At 46.6% G+C, this 27,331-nt stretch overlaps 1 protein-coding gene across 1 annotated transcript in view; it reads left to right on the top strand.

Moving 5' to 3' along the window:
• LOC132466269 (uncharacterized) overlaps positions 1–19,320 on the top strand; it is a 37,617-nt gene extending 18,297 nt beyond the window's left edge. The window contains exons 3-6 of the mRNA XM_060063399.1: positions 1,122–1,539; positions 1,682–1,835; positions 1,929–2,137; positions 16,614–19,320. Of these exons, the coding sequence (XP_059919382.1) occupies positions 1,122–1,539; positions 1,682–1,835; positions 1,929–2,137; positions 16,614–16,886 (1,054 nt within the window). The 3' untranslated portion in view covers positions 16,887–19,320. The remainder of the gene's footprint in view (positions 1–1,121; positions 1,540–1,681; positions 1,836–1,928; positions 2,138–16,613) is intronic.
• The last annotated feature ends 8,011 nt before the right edge of the window (positions 19,321–27,331 follow it).

A 27,331-nucleotide genomic window follows, 5' to 3' on the forward strand; every position in this document is an offset into this window, starting at 1 on the left:
GTTGTCCGTTGCCGGGCAGGTTTCAAAAAACATTTGCGCTCATGTTGCCAAAGACGAAATAACATAATACAGAAAACGGATCGCTAGATAACACTTTTTACTTTATATTGGTATTGTATTTAATTGTTTAATCAAATTTAGCAAGTAAACTGAGTGTTTAAAGCAGGTCAAGGACGAAATAGCACAATACAGATAACGGACAAGTGCGAATGAACGAGCTTGAAGGTTCGCGAATGTTCGTGAACCTTTCACGTCTTTCGACGCAACGGACGACGCGATCATCTGTTGCCAGGCAGGTTTGGAATGGATTACGTATGGATGACGCGCCCGGTACAAATTTGGCAGCCGGTACAAATTTGGCATGACACCACCCCAAGGTTACCGCTGAAAAACAATAAAGTGGTGATGGTCTCTCCAACACCCGTCGACTAACTTAACCAGGCAAGCTCAGAGAAAAAAAAAATAAAAATACCTCATGTGGCAACAGAAGCATGGACCTCCTAACAAACAAACAAAATGAAAAACGTGGGTCAAACTCACCTACTCTAAACTTTGGACGAGCCCCCATTATGTTACGACGGCCACAACACATCACACCACATCACACCATACTAAGGATGATGCAAAAAGGTGTTTATTTACAACCAAGAAGAAGTACAACACAAACAAAGGCTGGGATCCTGTCAGGAAGTTGAGAGAGAGAGCCGGAGGGAGGATCCACTTATATAGGCTGCACCCACAGCTTCATGCAGGTGTCCGCAATCACCACTCAGGAGGCTGCAACTTAAAGAGACATGGCAGACACGTACAACGGGATAGACAAATAAATATTGACACATAACAGTGATCCAGAGTTGAGCTACAGTTTCCATGTGTCCCAGGGGCTTCTACACTCACAGAGCAGTTGCTTGATTATTTGGGGACTTAAGGTAATTTATTTTGAGACGCTTTACTTCCTCCATGTTCAATGAATTGAGGTGTTGCCGTTGAACACACCTATGATGAGCTGTTCATGTGCTTTGGAAGTTGTCTCGTCACTATTGCTAATGAGGCATTACTGCATGAATAAAGAGGCAATCATCAGCTTATGATAAATTAACTGTCAAATGCTTTTTTGGCAGATCGAATGACTTTAACATCGGGCTGGGTTCCTTCAGCCTCCTGGAGGAGATTAAAACCGGTCAATACTGGGCCACCTTCCTGAGCCCCGCCCTGTCAGAGGGCTCCACCTATCAGAGACCAGCACAACAGCACGCTGGCCAATCACAAAATGCTGCCGTGACCGGACTCCAAGAAAACAACCAATCATCCGGGGGCGTCGACCTACTAGGGAACCCAGTTGTAGCTGTCATGGCAACGTCTCCTGCGTACCTTCCGGTGCCCGTCACCATGGACACCTCGGAACTGGACGGATCTGGAGTGGTGATGGAGCACGAGGCCAGAGCAGAACCAATGGAACAACACGGTCAATCAGAGCCCTCTGAAGAGCCCAGACCCACGCCAGGAGGCGGACCTCAGGTTCACTCACACTTTATCAACGTAAGGAATGACCCGATGTTGACTCATGATCAGAGTCGTATTGTGTGACAATTAAAATAACCCAAACTTAGAAGGGGAACTTTTTGGTTTCTCTGCATCGTACCTCAAGAAGCCTAATTGTTCCTGATGCTTCCTCTTTCAGAACGCAGGACTTGTGAACAACACGATCCTGTTGAGCCAGATCCGGAGCAGGAAGCGGGTCCACCGGCGGTCCCTGGAGCGAACGGGAAGCGGAGGGACAGCGGGAGGAGGGGGAGGGGGGAGAGGGGCCTCAGGGGGGAGAAGGGCCTCAGGAGGTAGGGGAGCAGAGCCCAGTGAAGAACCAACTGTCTAGCAAATGAAATGTAAAATACTAAACCCAGCATAAAATGTTTTTGTGTTTGCTGTAGATGAAGCCCCATCATCGTCGGCCTCGGCCAGCGGCCCGGTTGCCGTGACGACAGAGGAGGGCACCGGCCTGCTCTACTTATACCCATTCAAGGCCCGTCAAACCCCGTCCCTCCCGGCTCCCCGGGAGTTTGTCCCGAAGGGCGTCCTGAAGCACACCCAGTGTAAGGGGACAGAGAGCACCGTATCCATGGAGACAGCAGCCAAAAAGGTGAGATTATAATAATAATAATAATAATAATACATTTAATTTAGAGGCGCCTTTCAAGACACCCAAGGTCACCTTACAGAGCATATAGTCATCATTCAAAACTATGTAAAACAGACTAGGAATAAAAGGAAAACAGAGGTTAAACATGAAGAATAATAATAATTAATAACACTCAAAGACGCCTAAAGTGAAGGGGGGACCTCACTAACCACCACCAATATGTAGCACCCACTTGGGTGATGCACGGCAGCCAATCGGTGCCAGAACGCTCACTACACACCAGCTTGAGGTGGAGAGTTAGGGATGAGGTGGAGAGTGAGGGAAAAGAACATATTTAAACACTATCGACCATATTTAAACACTGTCGATCACATTTAAACAATATCGACCACATGTAAACACTATCGACCACATTTAAACACTATCGACCATATTTAAACACTATGGACCACATGTAAACCCTATCGACCACATGTAAACACTATCGCCCGCATTTAAACACTATCACCCACATTTAAACACTATGGACCACACGTAAACCCTATCGACCACATTTAAACACTATCGCCCACATTTAAACACTATCGCCCACATTTAAACACTATGGACCACATTTAAACACTATGGACCACATGTAAACCCTATCGACCACATGTAAACCCTATCGACCATATATAAACACTATCGACCACATTTAAACATGTAAACCCTATCGACCACAATTAAACACTATCGACCACAATTAAACACTATCGACCACATTTAAACATGTAAACCCTATCGACCACATTTAAACACTATCGACCACATTTAAACACTCACATTATGGCCAAACTGCGTCATCTGGCGCCCCTTGCGGCTGAAAGAAGGAATGTCATGCAGCTGCAGGGTTCATTATAGACATGATCATCATTATTAATATGTTACATATTTAAATGTAATTTATCTATGAAGTGCAATGGACAGATGTCCAAATATGTGTAGTCAGGGTTCCGAAACTAAAGGCGAAAGCCTTTGACACTGCAGTAATGCTATTTTATTAAGCTTATTATCATCCTGTGATTAAAGTTCCTACTCTCCCAAATCCAACTGGGGAACCGGGTTCATGCATTCAATGTTTATGCTTTTACCATCAAGATGGTCATCCATCAAGGTGAATAAAGACAAAATTGATATTAACTTCAGAAAAGCACTGTGCGTTCACACCAAAAGAAAATTGAGCTGCCAAATCACCGGAAGTCATTCACTTTCTATGGGCAAGAGCGACCAAAGCGACACAAGCGTCAAACGCTACCAGTGGCAAAAGGTGAGCGTCCAGAGCAATCAAAGAAAGATGAAGACGGCTTAACTTTATGCAAATTACTATGCAAAACACTGACAGCCAATCGGAATGTAGACGCTCTTTGCTTGCATGGATCCCAGGGAACACTTTGGTTCCTACCTACTTTTTTGGTTCCAACTGACGACTGAAAAATGAATCGCGGCTGTAACTGGGCTCCCGGTGTTGTACGATCCGAGCCTTTTTCATTTCAGAGATCACAACAAAAAGGCTCTGGCCTGGGCGGAGGTGTCACGTGTGGTTGGTTGGTCTGGTGTGTGAGTTATTGAAACGTATGAGATTATTGTAAAATTGTTGCGATACATGCCTGCTAACCGAGATCCTAGCATACTAATCTTCCTTGCTCTGAATGGGACGATATCGTTTTCAAATATCAAAAATACATACGTTGTGCAAAGGAATAATACATTGTGCAAAGGAATAATGCACACATAATAATGCAATAATAATGCAAATGAATTAAATAAGAACAACTTTCCATTTGTTCACTTGCTTTAATGAACGATAGCAGTGATATGACAATAATCAAACATGTCATGAGCAGCTAAAAGTGCTGGTAGGTTTACATCCAAATAGTCATAAACTTCCTGTTCCGCTATGTGCAACAACATGGAGGACCGTACTGCAACAACATAGAGGACTGTAGTACAATATTCCCTATCTCCCCCTGAGCCTTTAACACTCTAACACAAAGGCTGATAAAAAAAAAAACAGCATCAAACGAACGTTTGTACGCAATATGCGCCATAAAAACGAGCGGAAAGTCCAACATGAACACACAGACTACCCACAGCAAAGTCCATGTCCCAGGCAGGCACACCGGCCGTCCTGGTGGACCGGCGCAAGCCTGTCGCCGGCGACACGTCGGACGGCGGTGGGAGAGGGGCCATAGGGGCCACAGAGGCTGGCGGCGGCGTACGAAGGACGCCCTGGGCCGGCACCACTGGCACGATAGAGATGGGCTGCATCCCGCCCCGGGGAGAGCCTGCAGGTGGCAGTGCCGGTGGTGGAGTGGGCCCTGACTCCGTCACGGGCCTTACTGGGCCGCTCACAAGACCAGGCAGCTGCGGCGTTGCACTAAGTGCTGGTACAGCGATACGAGACGCCAGATCATCATAGATCGATCGAGGTGGGGGCCAGTCGCTGTGGACCGGGTAGAACTTGCACAGGAATCTGCGGTTCCGAGTTGAGACCCTGCCCGACCCGTCAATCTTGACCAAGTACTGATCGTGCTGGCGCACCTCAACGACACTGCCTGTCCTGTCCCACTTTTTAGGGTGAGGTCCCGTCTTGTTCTGTACGCGGACAAAGTCCCCCACCTGGAGAGGTGGTAGGCGTTTGGCGTGCTCCGCCCAAGTGCCAGCTGGGCGGATGTGGCGTTTGCGGAGGGCCTCCTCCCTTGCCGTCAGCGTCTCACGCCATGTTACGTGCGGCCTGTACCTCCCGGGGGGAATCGAGATGAAGTCACGGATGGGCCGGCCGAAGACACACATCACCGGGGATAGCTTTGTGTCAGGGTCCGGTGTATTACGGTATTGGAGTATCGCCCTCTGCAAAGCGTCGGTGTCGAGTTCGCCCTTCGGGCCTGTGTTTTCAGTGATGAGCCGCTTCATTGTATTCACCCCGATCTCTGCGCGGCAGTTGCTGTGGGGGAAGGCCACCGAGGAGAGGCGGTGGTGTACGCCCCATCTGCAAAGGAAAGACCTGGTCTCGGCGGGAGCGTGTCTATGTTCCCCGGGTCCTATGTTCCCCGGGTCCTATGTTCCCCTCTTTGTATGAGACTGGGGAACATAGGACCCTTTTTAAAAAAAAAGGGTTCTATGTTCCCCGCTCTTCCCAAAAAGGGTCCTATGTTCCCCGATATGTATGTGACCGGGGAACATCGGACCCTTTTTAATAAAAAGGGTTCTATGTTCCCCGGTCTGTTACTTTTTCCACCATTACTGCCAAATTCCGGCCGAGATAACTACCATTGCATGTCTTTACCTTTTGTGGAAGAGGGAGAGACGTCGGAGAACCTGACGCAGTCTATTCATACGCCGGTAAACAAACCCCGAGAAGCCCAATCCCTATGAGAGCTCCCCGCGCTACGGCCATCCGGAGGCGCACAGAGCTTTTGGCCGTGATATTATTATACAATTGTATTATATTATATACTATTATATAAAGAGCTCCAGGAGTCGCAAACGGCAACAATCACTTTCTCCTCCATGCTGCAGTTCACCCCGGACTGCACTGCACTGAGTTGGCCGGTTGAACGCTGATTGGCTGTTACGTTACACATGTCACTCAGTGGCCACGCTGTTGAACGCAGATTGTCATCACGCGAATGTCGCGTCAAAGTTTAAATATTTTTAAATATTTTTCCCAAAAAGGGTCCTATGCTCCCCGGTATGTTTGGCTACAGGGGAACATAGGACCCTTTTTGGGAAAAACGGGGAACATTCGAGTAGCGGTCAACTATCACAAGATAGTGTATACCCCTGTGCATGAAAAAGTCTGAACTCACAGCCTGGAAGGGGTAGATGGCCATGACAGGCGGGGTCGGCGGCGCCGCGGGCTGAGAGGGTGCCATCCGGTGGCAGTGTTCACAGTTATTCAGAGTGGCCCAGATGTCAGCCGGCATGCCTGGCCAGAACACAGACGATTCCGCGCGGGCGGTCATCATGGAGACGCCTTGGTGGGCAGCGTGCAGGGCGCTCAGCACTTCGCCACCGAGTGAGGGTGGTATGACTACCCTATCCTTGTACAGGACCACCCCATCAGCTGATGTGATGTCCTCGCGGTACTGATGGAAGCCTAGAATCGCCACCGGCATCCCAGCCCTTGACTCGGGGAAGCGGTCTGCTGCCATCTCCTCCAACATGCGCATATCGTCGCTGCTGCTCATGGCCTCCCTGACGCGCACCAGGCTAGGTCGCTAGGGATGGGAATTTATAAGAATTTCACAATTTCCGATTCCGATTCTGCTTATCGGTCCGATTCCTTATCGATTCTCATATAGATTCTCATTGGGTGAGAAAATAAGAACAAATGTGTTTGTTTGTATTAAATCTCTTTAATATCTGATCAGAAGTGCGTCTAGTATTAGGAAATTTTACATTTTCACACCAATTGGTCTAGACCAAAAAATATATCTTTGGCTTTTTAAGCCCAAATGCCATCATTATGGGCCATAAAACTAAAAACACAGACTGAAAACAGTCAAGTAAGAGCTTTGCCCTTTTGGAATACTAACAGTGCTCATTTGCATTCAACTAGTCAACTATTCAACTGACCTAAACAAAATAAATAAGTCTCGTCTTCAGAAGTCTGTAAAGATAAGAACACAACTAACAACTTTGGCAAATTAACAATTATTGTGCTGCTTGATTCATTTGCGTCGCTAGTTAGTAGTAGTGTATCAAACACGCGACATTTTGATGAAATGGAAACGTTACAATTGTTACAAGTGGCAATATTGTCTATTCGCGTGAAATAAAACCAAGCTTTAGAGCGTTTCTTCCTCGGCGGCGCCATGTTTGCTGCGTTCTGCACCAAAACAAAGCAGCGTGTGTGTGACGTCATGACGCATTTGCCGCGACCGGAGCCGGTAAGCGGAATCGTTAAGCAGGCTTGCTAATGATTCCAAGGAATCGGTTGACTCGGCACCGGTTCTGAACAAGAACCGGTTCTCGATTCCCATCCCTACAGGTCGCCCTCCTCAACATCATCGGCCACCGGCCCTGCCCACCGTATGAGAGACAGCACATCAGCGTGTGCGCTGGGTGAGAGGTGGGCCACCATGGCGGCATTGTCGTCTGGAAGATCCATGGGCGACGGACACGGTGTGCCGACCGGCCTGCGCGACATGGCATCTGCAGCCCTGCTCTTCATTCCGGGGACATGTATGATGCGGAAAAGATAGGGCAGGGTCTTCTCTTTGAGGTTCCTGAGACGGGGGTTGGGTATGTCGTCGAGTGCTCTGTCGCCAAGGAGTTTGAGTAATGGCTTGTGGTCGACTGCCACAATCAGGTCCCTGCAGCCCAACACGAAGTAGCGCGCTTTGTCCAAGGCGTCAGCGACTGCGAGCGCCTTGCCCTCTACAGGCGCGTGTCTGGACTCGGCCGCGTGTGTGAACCTGCTGCCAACCAGGGTCACCTTCCATCCATCAGCGCAGCAGAAGGGCCTGACCAGCGTGCACTGACAGTGCTTCTGGAACAGCCAGAAGCCGACGCCCTCTTTTGACCAGTCCGTGGCGAGGCATGTTGGCTTGGACTTGTCCAAGATGCGGACGCCGCGCTCGATCTCCTTGGCGATCTCCTCCTTTGATTCGCGGAAAACTTTCTCCAATTCCGGAGACCACTCGAAGCGTACCCCATGCAGTGGGAGTTTCCGCAACGGTTGCATGCTTTCGGCCATACTGAAGGCGTAGTACACCACTTGGTTCAATTAAATTAAATTTCAATTAAATTAAATTTTATTTGTATAGCCCTTAATCACCATTACAGTCTCAAAGGGCTTAACAGGCCAAATATTCATGACACCCCCCTTTACCCAAGCCCCCACACGGGCAAGAAAAAAACTCCCTTGAAATCAGCAAGGAAGAAATCTTGAGAAGAAACGCATAGTAGGGGATCCCTTCTTCCAGGGATGGTCAGGAGTGCAATGGGTGCCACAATTGACATACAGGTAAATATACATGCACATCATAATAAAATGGTGAATGGGATCTGGCCGGTAATCCTTGAGGAGAGTCCAGGCATCCAGTCCAGCAACCGCAACACGCTAGAACAGACAGAATAGTGAATTAGAACGGAGAAGTACATAGTGGGAATGTATACTGTAATAACAAAAGCACAAGCAAATAGAGTGGTCATCACCTTGTGGCGCTGAAAGGTACCGGTAGCGCCCCCATGGGGTGATGAACGTCGTCTTGTGGCGGTTATCTTCATGCAGTGGGACGCTGTGGTAGCCATTCCAGGCATCGAATACAGTCTTGCGTTTCCCACTGGGCACCTGTCTCGCCTGGTGGAAGGGAGATTACGTGTGGTGGGTCTCACGGAGCGCATGCTTGTTCAGTGCTTGGAAGTCGACGATGCGTCGTGGCTTGCCGTTCTTCTTTTCGTAGATCACCATGCGGTGACACCACGTCACTGGCGTGCCAATGGGCACTTCTTCCAGCATGCCAAGACGAACGTCCTGGTCAAGGCCCGCTTTCACCTCACCTTGCCAGGGTATGGCGACTGGGATTGGGGTGTGGCAGGCGACTGGCGTTGCATTCTCATCGAGCATGAGACGAAATGGTGGACCAGACATCCTCGGCAAGGGCTGGTGGGGACATGTATTGAATGTGCTCTGAGCGTATAGTCCAAGTAAGTGTCTCCGTAGAGCTTCCCTGTTAGCCTCCGTGGCCGGCATGGGGAGCGTGGTTGGCCTGGTTGGAGGTTCCGCACGCCACGGGCAGTCACAAGTGTCCGAGGTCGCGAGGTTGACCTCCCCGAGTGTTGGGAACCTGTCTGAGATCATGCCCAGGTCCACACAGGCTGCACGAGACGGGAATATACGGTCTGAGGTGTCAGTCACGTACGCGATCTGGCGCGTCTCCAATCTTCGGGCGTCGCTGCTGTTACAAGCGAACCTGACGACGGCGGCCCCGAGAATCCGTATGCCTTCATTATTCACGGCCTTCATGGTCATGGATACGGGAATGAGGTCGTCCGTGCTCAGGCCCATCTGTTGGGCGACCTTGATGCCGATCTGGCAGCTCTGGCACCCCGTGTCAGCCATGGCAGGCAGGGTCACAGTGCGGGTGCTTTTCCGGAGGTTGAGGCACAGTGCTTTGTAATCCTTGTTTTCAATGGTGAGTGTGAGGTGGATGTAATGCTGTGAGTTGGACGGGCGCTTCATCCACTTGTCACACATGTCATCATACAGGTGGTGGGCGAGGGGCAGTGTGCGTACCATGTCGGCGGTGCTGGTGAGTGTGCACAGCTCGCCGAAGGCGGTCGTCTGCTGTGCGTCGCACACCCCATCAGTCTCCACCGGTGCGGGCCTAGATGGTCGGCCACCCAGGCAGACCTTGTCGAGGTGGTTCTGATGGTTGCATTTCCGGCACGTCTTGCCGTACGCGAGGCACTCGCTGCGCCTGGCGCGCCACTGAGGTGTTTTGCCGTGGCCTGCCTCGCCGCAGTAGATGCACGTCCCCTCGGCCTTGACCTTGGATTTCTCCGCTCTGGCGCCCCCTTTGGCGCAGACGTCCTGCTGCTTCCCCCGTCGATATGAGCTGCTGATAGTGTCCGTGCTCTGAGGGTTAAGCAGGCGTGACGCTGAGCGCTTTCCTGACTCTTTGGCTTCGATGTACTCTATCATGTCCTTTAGTGACATATCCTGATTCTTTTCGCCAAGCAGATCGAGCTGTATTTCTTGGTCTGCTATGCCGCGGGCGATCACATCGCGCAATATTTCCTCTGTGAAGTCGTTGACTTGGTCACACCCCTCCTTAGTGCATGTAATTTTGTATTTACACGTGCCTGCCTGCCCTTTTAAGAGAGCATGAAGTGATCGGATGGGCTCTTTGTGTCCCTTTCGCATGTTAGATAGGGCCTGTCGAGGTACCATTGAGTTTTCTGCACGGACAGCGAGTGCCCTCATGGCAGAGAGAACGTCCTTTTCATCACTGTCCACTAGGCTTTTGCCTGCAGCACGGGTGAGGTATTTTCTCAGATCCTCCTCACAGCACTCTAGCAGTTGTGTGACAACAGCTGATCCAATTAGTTTAGTGCCCCTCTTGTACTCACCCCAGCGGGTTAGGAAGTGTGACCAGGTCTCTGCTGTTCCAGCCAACGCTATGGACGGGCGCCTGAGTTTCTCCATTTTGGCATTTGTGCGCGGTTCCCTGGGGGCTGCAGCTAGTGTGGTCGCGTTCAGCATGGCCACCACCACTGCTGCTTCTGCATGTGTAGCCACATAGTCACACTCCTCGATAGGGCAAAGGCACATTCATCCTTGGTCTCACAGTTTAGTATTTTCGTTGATGCGCTCATATATCCAGGTTCCCGGGCTCCGTTACTTTCAAATACACTCGCGGTCCACTCACTCGTTTGATTGCATTCTTTCGCGACGTCGGAGATGTCTGCTTGGCTTTATCCAGATGTTTGATTATAAATAAGAACAACTTTCCATTTGTTCACTTGCTTTAATGAACGATAGCAGTGAAAGGACACTAATCAAACATGTCACGAGCAGCTAAAAGTGCTGGTAGGTTTACATCCAAATAGAGTCATTAACTTCCTGTTCCGCTATGTGCAACAACATAGAGGACCGTAGTGCAACAACATAGAGGACCGTAGTGCATTATTCCCTATGAATAATGCACGGAACAAACGTGTCAATTCAATGCAGTTTAATAGAGGATAGACAGCTGACGGATGACCATTTAGCAGACGCTTTTATCCAAAGCCACTTACAATGAGTACATTTGTCATAAGAAGTGAAACAATATATCGCTGTCAGTGACAGTGATAATGACAGCTGTGTTTTCTGTTTTGTGTTCAATAGTTAATGAGTGCAACATTCATAGTGATTTTGATACAAAGTGATGATAAGCAAAGAAATATTTGCGATCTAGAACGTTTGTATTTAAGCAGGAATCATTTTCATTTGCTCTCCTTACCACCAATCTAACCAAACAATCGCGTGTAGTCATGCTTTAAACAAAATACGTTTTTGAAATCGTCACATACACAAACGAATCGACAAGACGAGGGATAAATGACAAGGGATTCATCTCCTGTCTTTTATCGCTCTATTCCCAGCCCGCCTAACCCCGCCTGAGGTGAATTATTTTTAATTAAATAGTCTAGATAGATAGATAGCCTAGTCAAGTCTCTATTAATAACAAACGACACAATTCGTCAGGAATTCATTTAGGTGATTCGGCTCACACAGGACAGTAGCCTACAAGACCACACAGAATAAGGGAGACAAGTCTGACTGGACAGACACAAAATACATCACATTAAAACTAGACACGCGTAGATAGATAGATAGATAGATAGATAGATAGATAGATAGATAGATAGATAGATAGATAGATAGATAGATAGATAGATAGATAGATAGATAGATAGATAGATAGGCCTAGATAGGCCTAGATAGATAGGCCTAGATAGATAGATAGATAGATAGGCCTAGATAGATAGATAGATAGATAGGCCTAGATAGATAGATAAGCCTAGATAGATAGATAGATAGATAGATAGATAGATAGATAGATAGATAGATAGATAGGCCTAGATAGATAGATTGATTGACCAACATAGGGTCTCTATGTTTAGATTGTGCATTTTACCTATTTTTTTTTATATTTAATCTTTTTTACTGATGTGACTTTTAGTATGATCACATATGATCACCAAATGCTTTTAGAAATAAGGGATCAGTGCGGCATATTTTATGTTAGCACGTTTTTTGACAGCAAGTCGGCGTTTCCAGCTGAGATTCTCCGACAAACTGACGGTCATAACAGTAATAGCGACAAGCCCTGGAAACGGTCAAAACACAGAGGGAGAAGAGGGGGGATCCGGGACAGACTGAGGAGGAAGGTAAACCATCCACCTTTGCCCAGTATTCTGCTAGCAAATGTCCAGTCTCTAGAGAATAAGATGGATGATATTAGAGCAAGGATTGCCTTCCAGCGTGACGTCAGAGATTGTAGCATTTTATGTTTTACCGAATCCTGGCTGTCCCCATCTATCCCGGATCACTCTGTTACACCCGCCGAGCATTTCTCCATCGCTCGCATGGATAGAACGGAAGAGTCCGGAAAGTCCAAGGGTGGAGGAGTTTGTTTCATGACTAACAACAAGTGGTGTGATCCGAGGAACATTACCGTTCTCTCCCAGGGCTGTACTCCCCATCAGGAACATCTGTCCATTATGTGCCGCCCCCACTATCTACCCCGTGAGTTCACCGCAATCATCACCACCGCGGTTTACATCCCCCCACAAGCCAACACAGATACTGCCATATCCGAGCTGCAGGAGGTGATAAACAAACAACAACATCGTCATCCGGCAGCTGCCATCATCGTTCTCGGTGATTTTAACAAAGCCAAACTTTCCCGGGGCCTGCCTGAATTTAAACAGCATATCCACTTCCCGACGCGAGGAGACAACACCTTGGATCACTGCTACACTCCGTTCAAGGACAGCTACAAGGATATCCCCCTGCCTGCATTCGGAAAGTCCGATCACGTTGCCATCTTCCTTCTCCCTAAATACAAGCAAAAGATCCTTAACGAAGCTGTGGTGACTAAAGAAGTAAAACGTTGGAATGACCAATCAGAAGGCTTGCTGCAAGACGCGCTTGACAACGCTGACTGGGAAATGTTCCGGGAGTCCTCCGACAACGTCAGTGAGTTTGCGGAAGTAGTCGGGAACTACATGCACCTACTGGTAAATTACATTATACCATCAGTCAAAATAAAAGTTTTCCCAAATCAGAAGCCATGGGTAGATGGAACTGTCAGGGCAGCACTTTCAGCGCGTACTGCTGCCTATAATGTTGGGATTACTACGGGGGACATGTTGGACTACAAAGTGGCTGCTTATGGCCTAAGGAAGGTCGTAAAAGCTGCACAGTGCCGATATAAGGTCAAAGTGGAAGCCGACTTCACCGCTGGTGACCCCGCTAGTGTGTGGAAGGGCCTGCGAATAATGACAGACTTTAAGAACAAGGCCGGCTCGGTGTGTAGCTCTGACCCCTCCCTTGCTGATGAACTCAACACTTTCTTTGCACGGTTTGAGATGGAGAGTGAAGATCATAACTCAATGGTAGTCATGGCCGACATGTTTGGGAATAACACCAAACCCCCCTTCATAGTAAGTGAGAGTGATGTGAGGAGGGTGTTCAAAGGGGTAAATGGGAAAAAGGCTGCCGGGCCTGACCAGATCCCTGAAAGGGTCCTTAAATCCTGTGCTGACCAACTAGCTCCAGTGTACACCATGATCTTTAATACATCCCTGGCCCAAGCTGTCGTCCCATCTTGCTTTAAAAAGTCTATCATTGTACCGGTGCCCAAAAATAGTAAACCATCATGTTTGAACGATTACCGTCCAGTGGCCCTGACCTCTGCAGTGATGAAATGTTTCGAAAGGCTGGTGAAAAATTACATCTGCACCTCCCTGCCAAACTCGTTCGACCCCCTCCAGTTTGCTTACAAAGCAAACAGAAGCAGAGACGATGCCATCTCCAACCTGCTAAACACCACTCTTACTCATCTGGATGGTGGGGGGGGGAACTATGTGAGGATGCTGTTCATTGATTACAGTTCAGCTTTCAATACCATAGTCCCCCTCCGCCTGATCGACAAAATGAGGTCGCTGGGGATCAACACCCAAATGTGCAACTGGGTGCTCAGCTTCCTTACTGACCGCCCCCAGGTGGTGAAAGTGGAGGGTGGTGTAACCTCTGGGCCGCTGACCCTCAACATCGGTTCCCCCCAGGGTTGTGTTCTGAGCCCGCTGCTGTACAACATCTACACTTATGACTGCACAGCCTCCGGAAGTTCAACCTCCATCATTAAATTTGCAGACGACACTGTGGTGCTGGGTCTTATCTCTGATAACAACGAGCAGCCCTACCAGAACCAAGTGGCAGACTTGGCACTGTGGTGTCAGTCCAACAATTTGGCCCTAAATATAAAAAAGACAAAGGAAATGGTGGTGGACTTCCGGAGGAAGCAGGACAGCGGGTTCACCCCCCTCATCATCAACGGGGAGCCTGTGGAGAGGGTTCCTAGTTTTAAGTACCTGGGTGTGCACATCACTGAAGACCTAACCTGGACCCTCCACACACAACATGTGACAAAGTCATCTAGGCAGCGACTGTACTTCCTCCGGAGGCTGAGGAAATTCAAGGTCTCCCCTTCCATCCTGAAGACCTTCTACTCCTCAGCCGTGGAGAGCGTCCTCACAGGATGCATCTCCGTCTGGTACGGAAGCTGTACCACTCAAGACCAGGCCAACCTACAGAGGGTGGTGCGCTCAGCTGAGCGGACTATCAGAGCGTCCCTACCCAACGTGAAGGACATCTACCACAAGAGGGTGGAGTCGAGGGCAAAAAACATCAGGAGGGATGACACACACCCCAATGCCAGCCTCTTCACCCTGCTGCCGTCGGGTAGACGCCTACGAAGCCTTAACTCAAGGACAGAGACTTAAGAGAAGTTTTTATCCACAGGCAGTGAGACACTTGAATTCAAATTTTTAATTCAACACCTTATTTTTCAATTTGATTTTATTTACATTTTTTATTTTACCTAAATAAATTAACTAATTTATTTTATTTTATATTTTTATTTTATTTTATATTTTTATTTATTTATTTTTGCACAGTGTGGAGCATTGACCCTTTAACATTTCACTTAAATTTATTGTATGTGACAAATAAAAACACTTGAACTTGAGATAGGCCTAGATAGATAGATAAATATGTTCCATTATTTGCCTTTCGGAGCCAGCCAGTCCTGTGCGCGTATGCAAATTAGCCATGTGCGCCAATGTCAATTTGTTTGACGAATGAGTGCAGACCATGATTTGCAGATGCAGATCAGTGAAACATATTTAAGGGTTGGGTATGGGATTTGCGAAATACCAGCAGATTTTGAAAACACACAACTCAAATGGTCCTACCCCCTCTCCTTCAACGCTGACTCTGACTCCACCCATTCCAAGTACATGGACGCGCAATCATGCACGAGCGCGAACAAAAATGCGCGAGAGCGAGCCATTAGCTAGTTAGCTAGCTCCAGTAGCTACCGCAGGATAACAACAAACAGAAGCTTGCTCTGGGTCACAAGCTTTGAGTACGTGCACGAAGGGGTCACGCCCGGGGAGCGAGGGCGGGGGGGGGGGGGGGGAGGCAGTACGACCGTTTGATTGACGTACTTACTGTCCAATGCCACTCGGTGGTTCTGGAAATCATTGGCTGGAGTTTTTCGAGCCCTGCCCGTTCCACAGATGATTGACTTGTTTAATTTTCATGTCAGTACTTGTTCTAACTCAGTGGCTGTAAGTGGGTTATGATAAGGATTCCAAGTAATTTTGCAAAAATTGCCAAAAAAGAGAATTCCATACCCAACCTTTAACTAGCCTACTACAGCACGCAAAGTTTTTTTGTTCTCGTTGTAATTACAATTTAGGAGTTTTTTAATATATATATATATATTGGAGGGGAATCACTGTCCTACTTGCTGTCGAAGCACTTTATCCAACAAGCAAAACCGTCTCCGCAATATGGCCAAAGTGTATGGGAGTTCACTCTTTGATATGGCTGTCTGTACTAAAAGCATACGGCTCCTTTAAATGCGTCTGCAAAATTGAATTGTACGTCATGAGCGACTTGAGCGACAAATGCGAACAGAAATATTCGCAGCGATACTTTATGAGCAACCAAAGCGACTTTGCAGCGCAATTCGCTTCTGATGTGAACGTACAATGGTGCTCTGTTTGGCAGTCATATGAGCAGTTTGATTGACATCACCTGAGAGTCCGACAGACTTTTTTGTCATTCGATATTGTCTATTACTTTGTTTTAAATTATTAGTTCATTACAAATATCCTTTTCATAAGCAAACACACGAAGCATTCTTCCTATCAACGGACAAACGAGTTCTGGACGTGTTTTATTCCAAAGCAGTTTGTCAGCAGTGTTCAGAACACTGATATGGTTCTGCTCCTCCTATGTACCTCTGGTATGTTCTGTCGTTTAGTCGACTACCTGTTCCGGGTTTATATCACATAGAAACCACATGCATTGTTATGGTTATGAAGGACAACCTGGCTTTACACATCCTACGATGATGTGTAAAGCGTTTATTAATCCAGCCTTCTAATGTTACGGGTGTAGGCTGAAGTTTGTGGTCGGCTAATGTTTAGCAACGTTATGGCGCTAAATATGGACAAAGATGGACTTGATAACCTTTGTTATCACTTTAACTGCACATTGCCACAATATTAAGACCGACCTGAACTGAGGCTCATAACAGATTGAGGGGTCCGGGACTTTATGAAACAAGATGGCCGTAGTTATAGAAGGTATAGCATACCTTTAATAAAATGTGTTTGTGATACCATGTTCTCCTTCTCTTCTCAGCGGCGGATGGAGGTGGGGCGCCGGGTGCGGTTCTCTGAAGAGGTGGTTGCCATAGCGCCCGTGGTGTTTGACATCAGCATGGGGACGGACTCGGACTTGGACTCACCCCCGGAGGACTCTGAAACAGAGGAGGAGCCAGGGGGAGGGGCCAAAGAGGGGGATGGGGCTCCGGCACGTCCCCCGCCCCCCCCCCCCCACCCAGGCCCCACTCCCGCCCCCCTCCCTGCCCGCCTGGATACGAGCACTGAAGAGGAAGTCTGGGAAAAAAAATAACCGCTAAAAGAGCGAATGATCAAAGACTCTCTTCAACAAACGGTGACAAACCATCAACTTTACTCTGGAGCTAAATTGTGAATGAGGAAATAAAATGTGGCCTATAAGGCCGATAAGCTTACTGCTAGGCCTACTCAGATATGGCCGCCGTCGACCTGTCAGCCTCACTTCAGTTTGAGAAGAGATTGCAGTCGGTCCACCATGATAGGGATTGTCCATAAAGTGTTTAACCAACTATGCTTTATGTCGATGATGAGAGAAACAGACGCCATTGGGCTAATTTAATTAGCTTTCTCCCTCTCCTTGTTTGAATCCGCCCCATCCATCCCCCTCTTGAGAACACACACACACACACACACACACACACACACACACACACACACACACACACACACACACACACACACACACACACACACACACACACACACACACACACACACACACACACACACACACACACGCTATTGTTTTCATCGATGCTTCCAGTGCAAATCATATAATGGACAACTGTAAAATAATAACTTTCCATCGTCTCAGATTCCCCCTCAGTTCTCTAATGGCCGCTGTCAGCCCCCAGTGTATGATTTAAATAAGCGGAACACAGTGGCACTTACTTCTACTTCACTTCCTCAAAGAGAGGGGTGTATTAGGACTTCCTATCTACAACGGCATAAATGTGCAACATGGTATCTGTTTTTTCATAATTTAGGACCATTTATAAATATATTCTCCTCATATTTGATTATTGTTCAAATTGTGTTGCTGGTTAGGGAAAAGTGCGGCAGCACAGGAAGCAAACCAAATATTCCATTTACTATCCGGCCACTCAGTCTGGCTGAGCGGAAATGGACAGCGTCGCCGTCTATAGCGCTAGCGTCGGATTCCACCGCTACTCCTCCTCTTCCTGTTGCTGGCTTTCCCGTATTGTGCTCCCCCTCAAACTCGGAAACTAGGCAGTATGGCGAGTTTTGAAGAGGACTTTGACGGCGCTGTAAAGATAGCATGTTTGGCTCTTTCAGTCGAAAATTGTAAAGAACTTCAAAAGATTTGCATACAGCATTTGCTGAGGAAGAAAGATGTTCTTGCACTATTTCGGATGGACACCGCTGCTGCTCCCCGGGGTTAGCCCCGCCCTAGACGATTGTGATTGGTTTAAAGAAATAACAACAGGCCAGCCCAGTTTCCCCCCGGATAGACGGCTCTAAATAGCGTGGTTCCAGACCATTCTACTTGCTGTAGTTTGGTCTGGCTTTGCGAGACTATTTGGCCTCTGACCTGGAAGTCTGCATACATGTCTCGGTTAGGTGTGCTAATAGGAAGGAGGAAGCTAATTATTCAGTATTGAGTTCAATAAGAACTATGGGCAAGAATATGAAAAAATATATAATTAAATATAAATGATTTTATATAAATGATTTTATGTAAATGATTTTATATCCCTGGCAAGTTTAACTAGGCCGGACAGGTCAAAGGAGAGGAGGCAGCAGTGGCGTGGCGTGGGGATTTTTTTTGAGGAAGCCAAGTGAGACCAAACCTTAAGAGAAAATAGTATGTTGCAGCTTGGATGTATTTAATGCAACTACAAGAGCTATTTGAGCGCCTGGTCATTTACCAGGACTTACACACGCCTGTAATCTGACCGACACGACACTCTCGCGCTCTCTCGCCCACTCTCTCTCTCTCTCTCGCCCACTCTCTCTCTCTCTCGCACACACACACACACACACACACACACACACACACACACACACACACACACACACACACACACACACACACACACACACACACACACACACACACACACACACACACACACACACAGTCCTCCTAAACATCTCATTAAATTACACATTTCATCATAAATGCAACCCCTCCCCGACCGAAATGCACAAGTCGCTAATGTCATCAATCCTGACACGTCCTAACAGTGCCAGTTTCACAGCGCAGTCTATGTGGCTTTTTGATTTACCGTGCCTCTCGATTGCCCGGGACAAGTTGGCAAGGTCCACGAATCCTGTAGTGACCCAGGGATTGTTAAGGGAGCACGAATCCTTGTCAAAAAGAAGACACGGCCAGCCAAATAGTCGCTGAAGTTTGCTGCTGCCAGCTAGCCACTCCAAAGAAGCCTTGCTTTTTCTCAGCTTCGGTGTTGGCCTGCCATCGGATTTTATTTTGATTCGCTGCTGTTTTGGTAGTTTGGTAAAATTATTTTTAAGTAAACAATCTAAATCTCCACCCTCCATAACTGCACTTGCTAAGTAGGCTACTCAAAAATGAGAATAATTCAAACATGCTAATTTCGCACTATTTGTTTTGTTAGTTTTTTCGGTGACGTTGATAATGATGCTTTGATTTGATTGGTGTGAAGCCAAGGGCCGAGTGGCTTCCCTTGGCACCCTCCTGACACCCTCCCGACCAATCAGAGGAGGGCAGGTGTCATGACAGTAGCCTCACCTGATTGGTCAATTCTTTCTTTCTTTTTCACCAAGGGATGCCAGCTCGGGCTGGCTTCCTCACAGTATTCAGTGTCGTGTTTCGCCGCGTCTTCAGTTTATAACAGGGGCGCCGTATCGCGCAATGTGAAATGGTCAATGAGAGGAGAAAATGGGGAAGAAATGACAGCAACACAGCACAAAATAATTAACGAAACTGTTAATATAAATGTTTTTATTGGATGACAACTACAGCCTAAAAAAACAGGGAAGCCTGGCTTCCCTTGGCCTCCGGGAGAAAACGCCACTGGGAGGCAGACAAAGCAGACATATGACTATTTGACGGAATGGTGGCCATCTTGAAAATGGTTGCCATCCTGAAATTTTGAGTGGCAGATACCTTTTTCCAAAAGAGTGTTCCTTGAAGAGTATTTCTGCCTAATTGTATGCTTGAATCACGGTTTGAACAATTTGAATAATTAATATTCGACAGGAACGGTGGCCATCTTAAAAATGCAGCCATCTTGAATTTTACTGGGACAAGCATCTTTTTCCATTAACATGTCCTTTAGATAGTATTTGTATCAAATATTGTGCTTGGATCACTGTTTGAATAACTGATATAATAAGCATTGAATAGCAATGGCGGCCATCTTGAAAAATGGCCGCCATATTGAATTTTTGAGTAGCCAACGGCTTTTTCCAAAATAGTGGCCCTTAGAGAGTATCTGTGCTAAATTTCTTGCTTTCACCGGATTTTTATTTTTTTACTTTCACCGGATCATATCTGATCCCCATGTAAGCTTGAATGGCACTTGGCGCTTCTGTAGCGCCCACTGCTGTGGTGATCAGCCGATGCAGTAGCCCTCGTGCGCAGGGAATACAACGGCAGCCGGCGACAATTAACATGGTTACTGCCATTATTCCCGCGACGGGCACTGACTGGATCATGCCTTTCCACCTCCCAAACATATTCTCCATCCATCCTGTGAAAGGGTCATTAATGCCGGAGTTCTCTGCCAATTCGAACCTGAGGGATTGTAATCATGCCATCGCCCTGGCCACCAACCCATCCGGAGCCGTGTTATTGGGGATAAAAGTACACCATGTTCATGTTGTGCCTATCATCACATACACCCCTCCTTGCTCTGTCAATAACATATCCATACCTTATATATTCCTTAAACCTTATTCGTGGAAAACTGTACGAACTGTTGCTGATTATGATACATGTAATTTATCCAAACAATATTTTTTCTAATGGTGGACAACCAAAACAGAACTGATTCAAATCCTGCTGTTATTTGATCTCCTCATGTGACTGTTACTCCTTGCTTGGCGGACGTAGTTTGTAGGCTCCGGGTGTGTCTGCATCTGGCTCTGGAACTTTGTTTCTATTGTAGAAATACAGACTCATGTACAGCAGTTAGTTGTTCAAAAACATGTTTCCTTTAATTCTATTTTTAATTGTTCTAATGGAAGTCCATTATGGGACCCTTGAAATGTAAGTGTAAGCATGAATCTAACCGTAAGCAGTACGTGCAAAGTTAGCTGTGTCAGAGTGATACACGGTACTCATCTTGCTTCTGGAAACATTGGACCTGAAAATTGTATGTGTTTCAAATATGTTTGTATTATAATTGATAATGCCTCATTTGTATTCCTTCATCTAACCAATTCTATTAAGTGCTTGTACAGATTTAAAATTGTTGTTTTGAGTGTCCCATTCCTTATTCTGAGCCGATTTCAACCTTGGCATGACAGTTCTATTTAAAAAATTTTGATTTAATATTCACACTACATCCCTCCTTGCGCATTGCTTCAGCCATGCGCATTAAATGACAACCAATCCTAACAACGGTGTAGTGCAACCAAGTTGAAGTTCCTTTCCTTAATCATCTGTATATAAACCAATCTATTGTGAAGAGAAATGAAGACCAGTAAATACAAAACCAAAGGTCGATAGTGGTGGGTCTATGCAGCCGTCTTGAGACCACGCTGTTGTCAAATGCAGTCAACCGTAAATGTTTCATGAGTCAGTATACCTGTGTGCCGTAACTTATCAGAGTAAAAAAAAAATCAGACTATGAAACGCTGACGTTGCATCAAAGCGTTACAGCAGTAGCAGTGGCATTTGAAAGGTGAACCCACTACTTCTGAATCTAAATTGAGAACCTAGCCTATATGGCCCTTCCCAGCAGTATCGCTATTCCATTTCTTATCTATAACCCAAAAAGATGAAAAAAGGGAAATAACAATGTTAGAATTTGCATGTTCAATATCACTTTTAACCGTATTTGGTTCTAACAGTTGGCTTCATTATACTACCCGATTGTCCTACACTAACTATGTATATTGGATGACCTAATCTTCATTTATTCTACGTATTGCTCGCATTTGATGTTGTCGACACTTTGATTCACTCCTATGTAAATCGCATACCACATCAAACGTGCATACGCCCAGTGGCGGGCCGTACAATTAGGCAAACCAGGCATTTGCCTGGAGCCCCGGGCCCCATAGAAGGTTTGTGGGGCCCCCAAAAGGCCCCAATGCATATATTTTGTCCCCATATTTATAATTTTTATAAAAATCTCTTCACAATAGTAGCATCGGGATGTCTAATTACTCATGTTTTGACAATCTTTCCGTGTGCACCCCCCTTCAGTCTGCACTACATGGACTATTCCATGTAGTGCGCACAATGAAGTCAAATTCAAAACACAGTAAGCGGTAAGAGAGAGAGAGAGAAATCGAGTGAGACATAAATCGAGTGAAACATGAAGCGATCGTACGAAAGCGGGTCACATAAAAAGAAGAAGAAAGACCAAAGGCAGGACTTTCTTTCAAAGCTACCAAAGCTATCCAGCTTTTTTACAGCCACCGCAGTGTCAGCGGGACCGTCGGAGGATCAAGAGCAGCCGTCAACGTCGTTTGCTGTCACGTTACTGCTCCTTTCATTCCAAGTGGCTCTGGCACAGCCAGCAGCGATGCTAATATTTCTCACTCTCCTTCTTCCACTTCGGTTATTGAAATTGATGACAATAACGATAACAATGACTGCGAGACACTTGTGGATGACCAAGCACTCTGGCCCAAGCTGCTGTGTCTTGGGCAGGTGCACACATATTCTTGTGGATGACCCAGCACTCTGGCCCAAGGGCCGCAGATTCACAAAAGCATACTATTACATAGTAATGAAAAATGGTGAGAGGGTGAACAGGTCTTGGTTAGTCTACAGTGAAAGTGCAGACCGTGTTTTTTGCTTTTGTTGTTGCCTTTTTGGAAAACAAAAACAACTGAGTGAGGAAGAATTTAAAGACTGGAATAACCTTGCAATGCATCTAATCAACCATGAAAGGTCTGAAGAGCACAGGAAAAATACTGATAGCTGGAAGCAGCTATCAGTAGGTTTCCAGTAGTGGTTTCCAGTAGGTCACAGCAGATAGCTGCTGTGACCTACTGGAAACCCTCAGGTAAAGGATGACATAAGGTTAACAGTCAGTGTAATGTGTCAACATAACGAATCTTATTGTTTTGTATGTTATTCTCAATTTTTAAATAGATAATTAACATTTGCATGAAAGAAGGATAGTGACTTTTGTTCATTCCCTGTATGGAGTATCTCATTATGCCATATATTATGCGATATAAGGTACATTAGACCGGTAGATGCAGGGGCCCCCAAATGACTGTTCGCCTGGAGCCCCCAAAGGGCTAAGTTCGCCACTGCATACGCCTTAAGGTGCGGCCACACCAACCGCGTTGCTCGCGGTAGGGGCGTTGAAAATCGGCATTTTTGCATAGGGAACCATTGGTCTAGGCGCGGTACACGCGGTGAAGCGTTGCGTTGGGGGCTTTAGGCGCGGAAGTTGCACGTAATTACGCACGTAAACGCAGTACCGCGCCCACCGCACCAACGCCCGGAGTTCAGAAAATTGAACTTTCACCGCTTCAACGCGTGACGCTAAGCCACGGTAGCCAATCAGCGTGGAGCTTGACCCGACGTCACTGGCAGAGAGTAGTGAGCTTGCACAGAAGCATACGGCCGACATCTTTCTTTATTCTGGGTGGAAATAGTGACATAGTTACGCCATTACATGCGTTTATGGAAACATTTCTAGCGAGAAATGTGCATTTTACTTTCAGAATGTTCACTCAGTGAATGTGAAGGATGTTTGGTTTGATAGTTATGACGAAGAGGGAACGCTCCGTTCACTTGCATGGACATGGACTCATCTAGCTGCGGTGGCGCGGTGACGCGGTGGAGCGTTGAACCACCACACACCAGTCAAGCTTCAGGTTAGGCGCGGTACTCGCGGTGTCCAACGCGAGCAACGCGGTTGGTGTGGCCGCACCTTTATTCTCTGCACAACATCCTATTGCGCTACCTTTTGCATACCACATCAAACGTGCATATGCCTTAGCAAAGTGAAGTAAAGTAAAACCCAGTTTTATCTTTACTATATAGCTATACATTTCCCGGACACGTCCATTACTATTTCCAAAAGTTTTTTTAGCTACGCAGGTCCCAGACCTAACTATACCATTACATGAACAGTATATTTATTATTATAATTATCTAGTTTTTTGTTGGTCAACATCAAATCGATATATTAATTCTTTCTGATCCTGACTCGATTCTTCCCGTGTGAGCCCGTGATTGCCAACTCTCCCGGAGCCTCCCCATGAGCCTCACCGTCACCACTCCAGAACCCGCAGGAACGATTAGTCAGTTGACGCGTGGTTCGGGGGCTCCCAAGGAGTTCCACAATCCTACGTCTTCAAGGTGGTCACTTTGCCGAGAGCCTTTTCCCTCTGGTCACCATCTGGTCTGCTGCATCCGTCCTCATTCCTGTGAGTGTCTGCTTTATATCCATCCTCAATGACCACCCGTGTTGCAAAGCTGTTTCTTCTCAGCTGTGGCGTCACCTGTATCTTGCTCACTTTTGTAGCTCCTTTGAGCACAGGTGAAGTGTCCTGTATATCACCAAAGACTGGATCTGAAATGATTCTGACCTGGCACTCAATGAACTTGACAAGGTCTGAGAATCGTGCCCTTCGACCAGTTTTCTCCAGTACGTCACATGCCTTTGCTCTCCACTTGTCTCTTAGTTTATACGGAAGCTTCTGACTAAGAATCTTCATGTTCGCTGGCATGTTAAGTTCCTCCAAATATTGAAGATCTTCCATAGCGTTGGAACACTCACGGAGGAAAAGCCCATAAGCTTTGAGCGCTTTGGTGTCTTCAGCTTTAATGCTTGTCCATCCTGTGACCTTTTCCATGTAGGCCGCTGTTATTTTGAACTCATTTCCAAAGTGCTCCTTTAGTAACCTTTTAGCGACAGCAAATCCTTTGTCTGCAGTCATGTGAAGGCAGCTGCGTACAATATCTCTAGGCTGCCCCCTAGTGAATTGTTCGAGATAGTACAAACAGTCTCCTTTACAGCCAGTCTTTGCTTCCACGCAGTGCTCAAATGCCCTCATAAATGTGTTGAACTGCAAAGGGTCTCCATCATAAGTTGGAATTTCTCTGCGCGGCAGCAGATGTGATGTTTGCATTTGAACAAGGAGAGCCGTTATGTCATTCTGTTGTTGCAGCAGATTGTAAAGACCTGCTGTCTGATTTTGGTCTTGCAGGGGTTGCTGCACTTGTTGGCCTAGAGTGGGTTGAAAGCTTTGACTGAATGTTGGCATTGATTGCAAGTGAGGCAGTTGAGAGCCATGACTGACAGTTGGCTGTGGTTGTGATGCAAAATGCATGGACAAAGATGCTGAAACGATTGAAGTTTCAGCATTGCATTGTTGTGGTAAAGATTCACGCTGCTGTGCGGGTGGAGCCACATATATTGAGGCCTGTGAATTGAGAGAGGTGAGCTTAGATCTAGCCCCTTTTCTGAAGTAGGAAGCCATTCCATCAGATTGCCTTGAATTGATGCTGCTCCCCATCTGTAGCACTGCTAGCTTAGCAGAAGTGGCAGCTATCTCAGTGTCCAGCTCAAGCTTCTCCCTTTTTCTCCTCAAGAGAAGTTCCTGCTCCTCCAAAGCATGTTTAGCCTTTAAAGCAGCAGCTCGGGCCAAGAGTGCGGCCTGTTCCGCCTCTGCCCTGCGTCTGGCTGATGAAGTGGAGAATCTGCTACTTGACGATCTGTTTGAGCCATGGTGCCTTGACTGTACATTTGAAATGCTGTCTTGAGGTCCAATCTCATTTTCACTTTGGACAGTTTGAGATTGTTCAGTTTGACCCAGCAAATCATCATTAACCTCATCATCATGATCATCACCCACTTTAGTAGCTGGACAAGCAGCAGTGTCAGACAACCATTGATTTGTACCCACAAGAAATTCCTTTACATTCAACATTTTAGCTTGGTACCATATTTCATGTTTGCTTGCTTCCTCAGCAGGCAATAAACCCAATAAAGATGCATGCACCTGCTGTATTGTGTTACACAACTCATTAAAAACGGTTAACTCATTTTCAACCTTATTCACATGTTCTTTATCACCCATGAATTTAAGAATAAATTGTTTTACTTTAGACAGTTTACCAAAGTTAGACTTTCTTTCCTTTTCTAAAAAGCTTATTTTTTCCAACAAAGCTTTATGTGTTTATTTACCCACACGTTTTTCAGTTACAGATTTTACCTCTGCACCCGCAAGCTCAGTCTCAAGGCCCAGTTGGCCTGTTCCCTCTTCAGCCATAATGACGACAAATTCAGTTGGCTTTATTAGTCCGCAAAATAGTTTGTGTTGCGCAAACAACTCGTCTCGACGAGAAAGTTATTTTTAACTGCTACCAGTCTGCTACCAATGCATTGGGTTTACGCGAATGTGTGCACACAAATTACCATGGCCATTCATATCAGCGCTGATCCACACATACCCCAATCGAGCGTTGGCCGGCTTTGATGAATGATGTCCCGGTGAGATGATGCTGTCGCTGACCCGTAGCTCACTCCGGTAGCTCCAGCTCCGTTAGCGATCGGCAACTCCAAACACAGGGGCGGCTGGCCCATAGTGGGCGATAGTGCACCGCCCTCCCTCACATCCATGGTTTCCAAAGAAGACGTCCACAATGTAACAAGTCGGCGTCCTCTTGGTGAACGTTCTCCAAATCGAAGCAGTTTTTCGACCTAAATGTACTGACTAAGCCCTAAACTTAGTAGTACTGGTTGTTGATTCCGTTTATAGTTTCCGACGTGCGCCCAGCGCGCTCCAATTACCGCAAAAACGAAGACAGTTCAGTTTATTTTGCTGGTTTATTTTCCTTCCAATAATACACAGCCGCAATAATTCTAACTCAAAATGCATGTAACAAAACAATCAACCCGAATTCCTCACTAAACTAAGATGCATTAACACACGGGCACACGGGCAGCGAATTTCTTTTTTGCAGGTTGGTAGCGGGAAGCTCATCCCTGATTGGCTGGGACTTGTATGCTGGGACTTGGCTCGCTGGGACTTTGTCAGAGGGCTTGTGTGAAAATCACGAACGCAAATGAATTAAACGTTGTTATAAATCAACACGAATAATGTGACGCATGATACCCACCTACTACACGGCAACTCTATAGCTACCTTTCTGTAAGCACAAACGTTAGCTCACTCGTCTAAAATCCCCTGTGAAACTGTTATGTGTCGCAAGGGCTACTGCAGTAAATCCTCTTTGTGTTTATTATACAACTCTATAGCTACCTTTCTGTAAGCACAAACGTTAGCTCACTCGTCTAAAAGCCCCTGTGAAACTGTTATGTGTCGCAGGGGCTACTGTAGTAAATCCTTTTTGTATTTATTATATTTTATAACGTTATGTATAGCGCATCGGCAAATGAATTAAACGTTGTTATAAATCAACACGAATCATTTTAGCAATAATGTGACACATGATACCCACCTACTACACGGCAACTCAATAGCTACCTTTCTGTAAGTACAAACGTTAGCTCACTCGTCTAAAAGCCCCTGTGTTTTTTTTTTCTAATTGTTTGTCCATCCATGGCTTGA

The sequence above is a fragment of the Gadus macrocephalus genome, chromosome 10 (genome assembly GCF_031168955.1).
Source record: "Gadus macrocephalus chromosome 10, ASM3116895v1".
Lineage (NCBI taxonomy): Eukaryota > Metazoa > Chordata > Actinopteri > Gadiformes > Gadidae > Gadus > Gadus macrocephalus.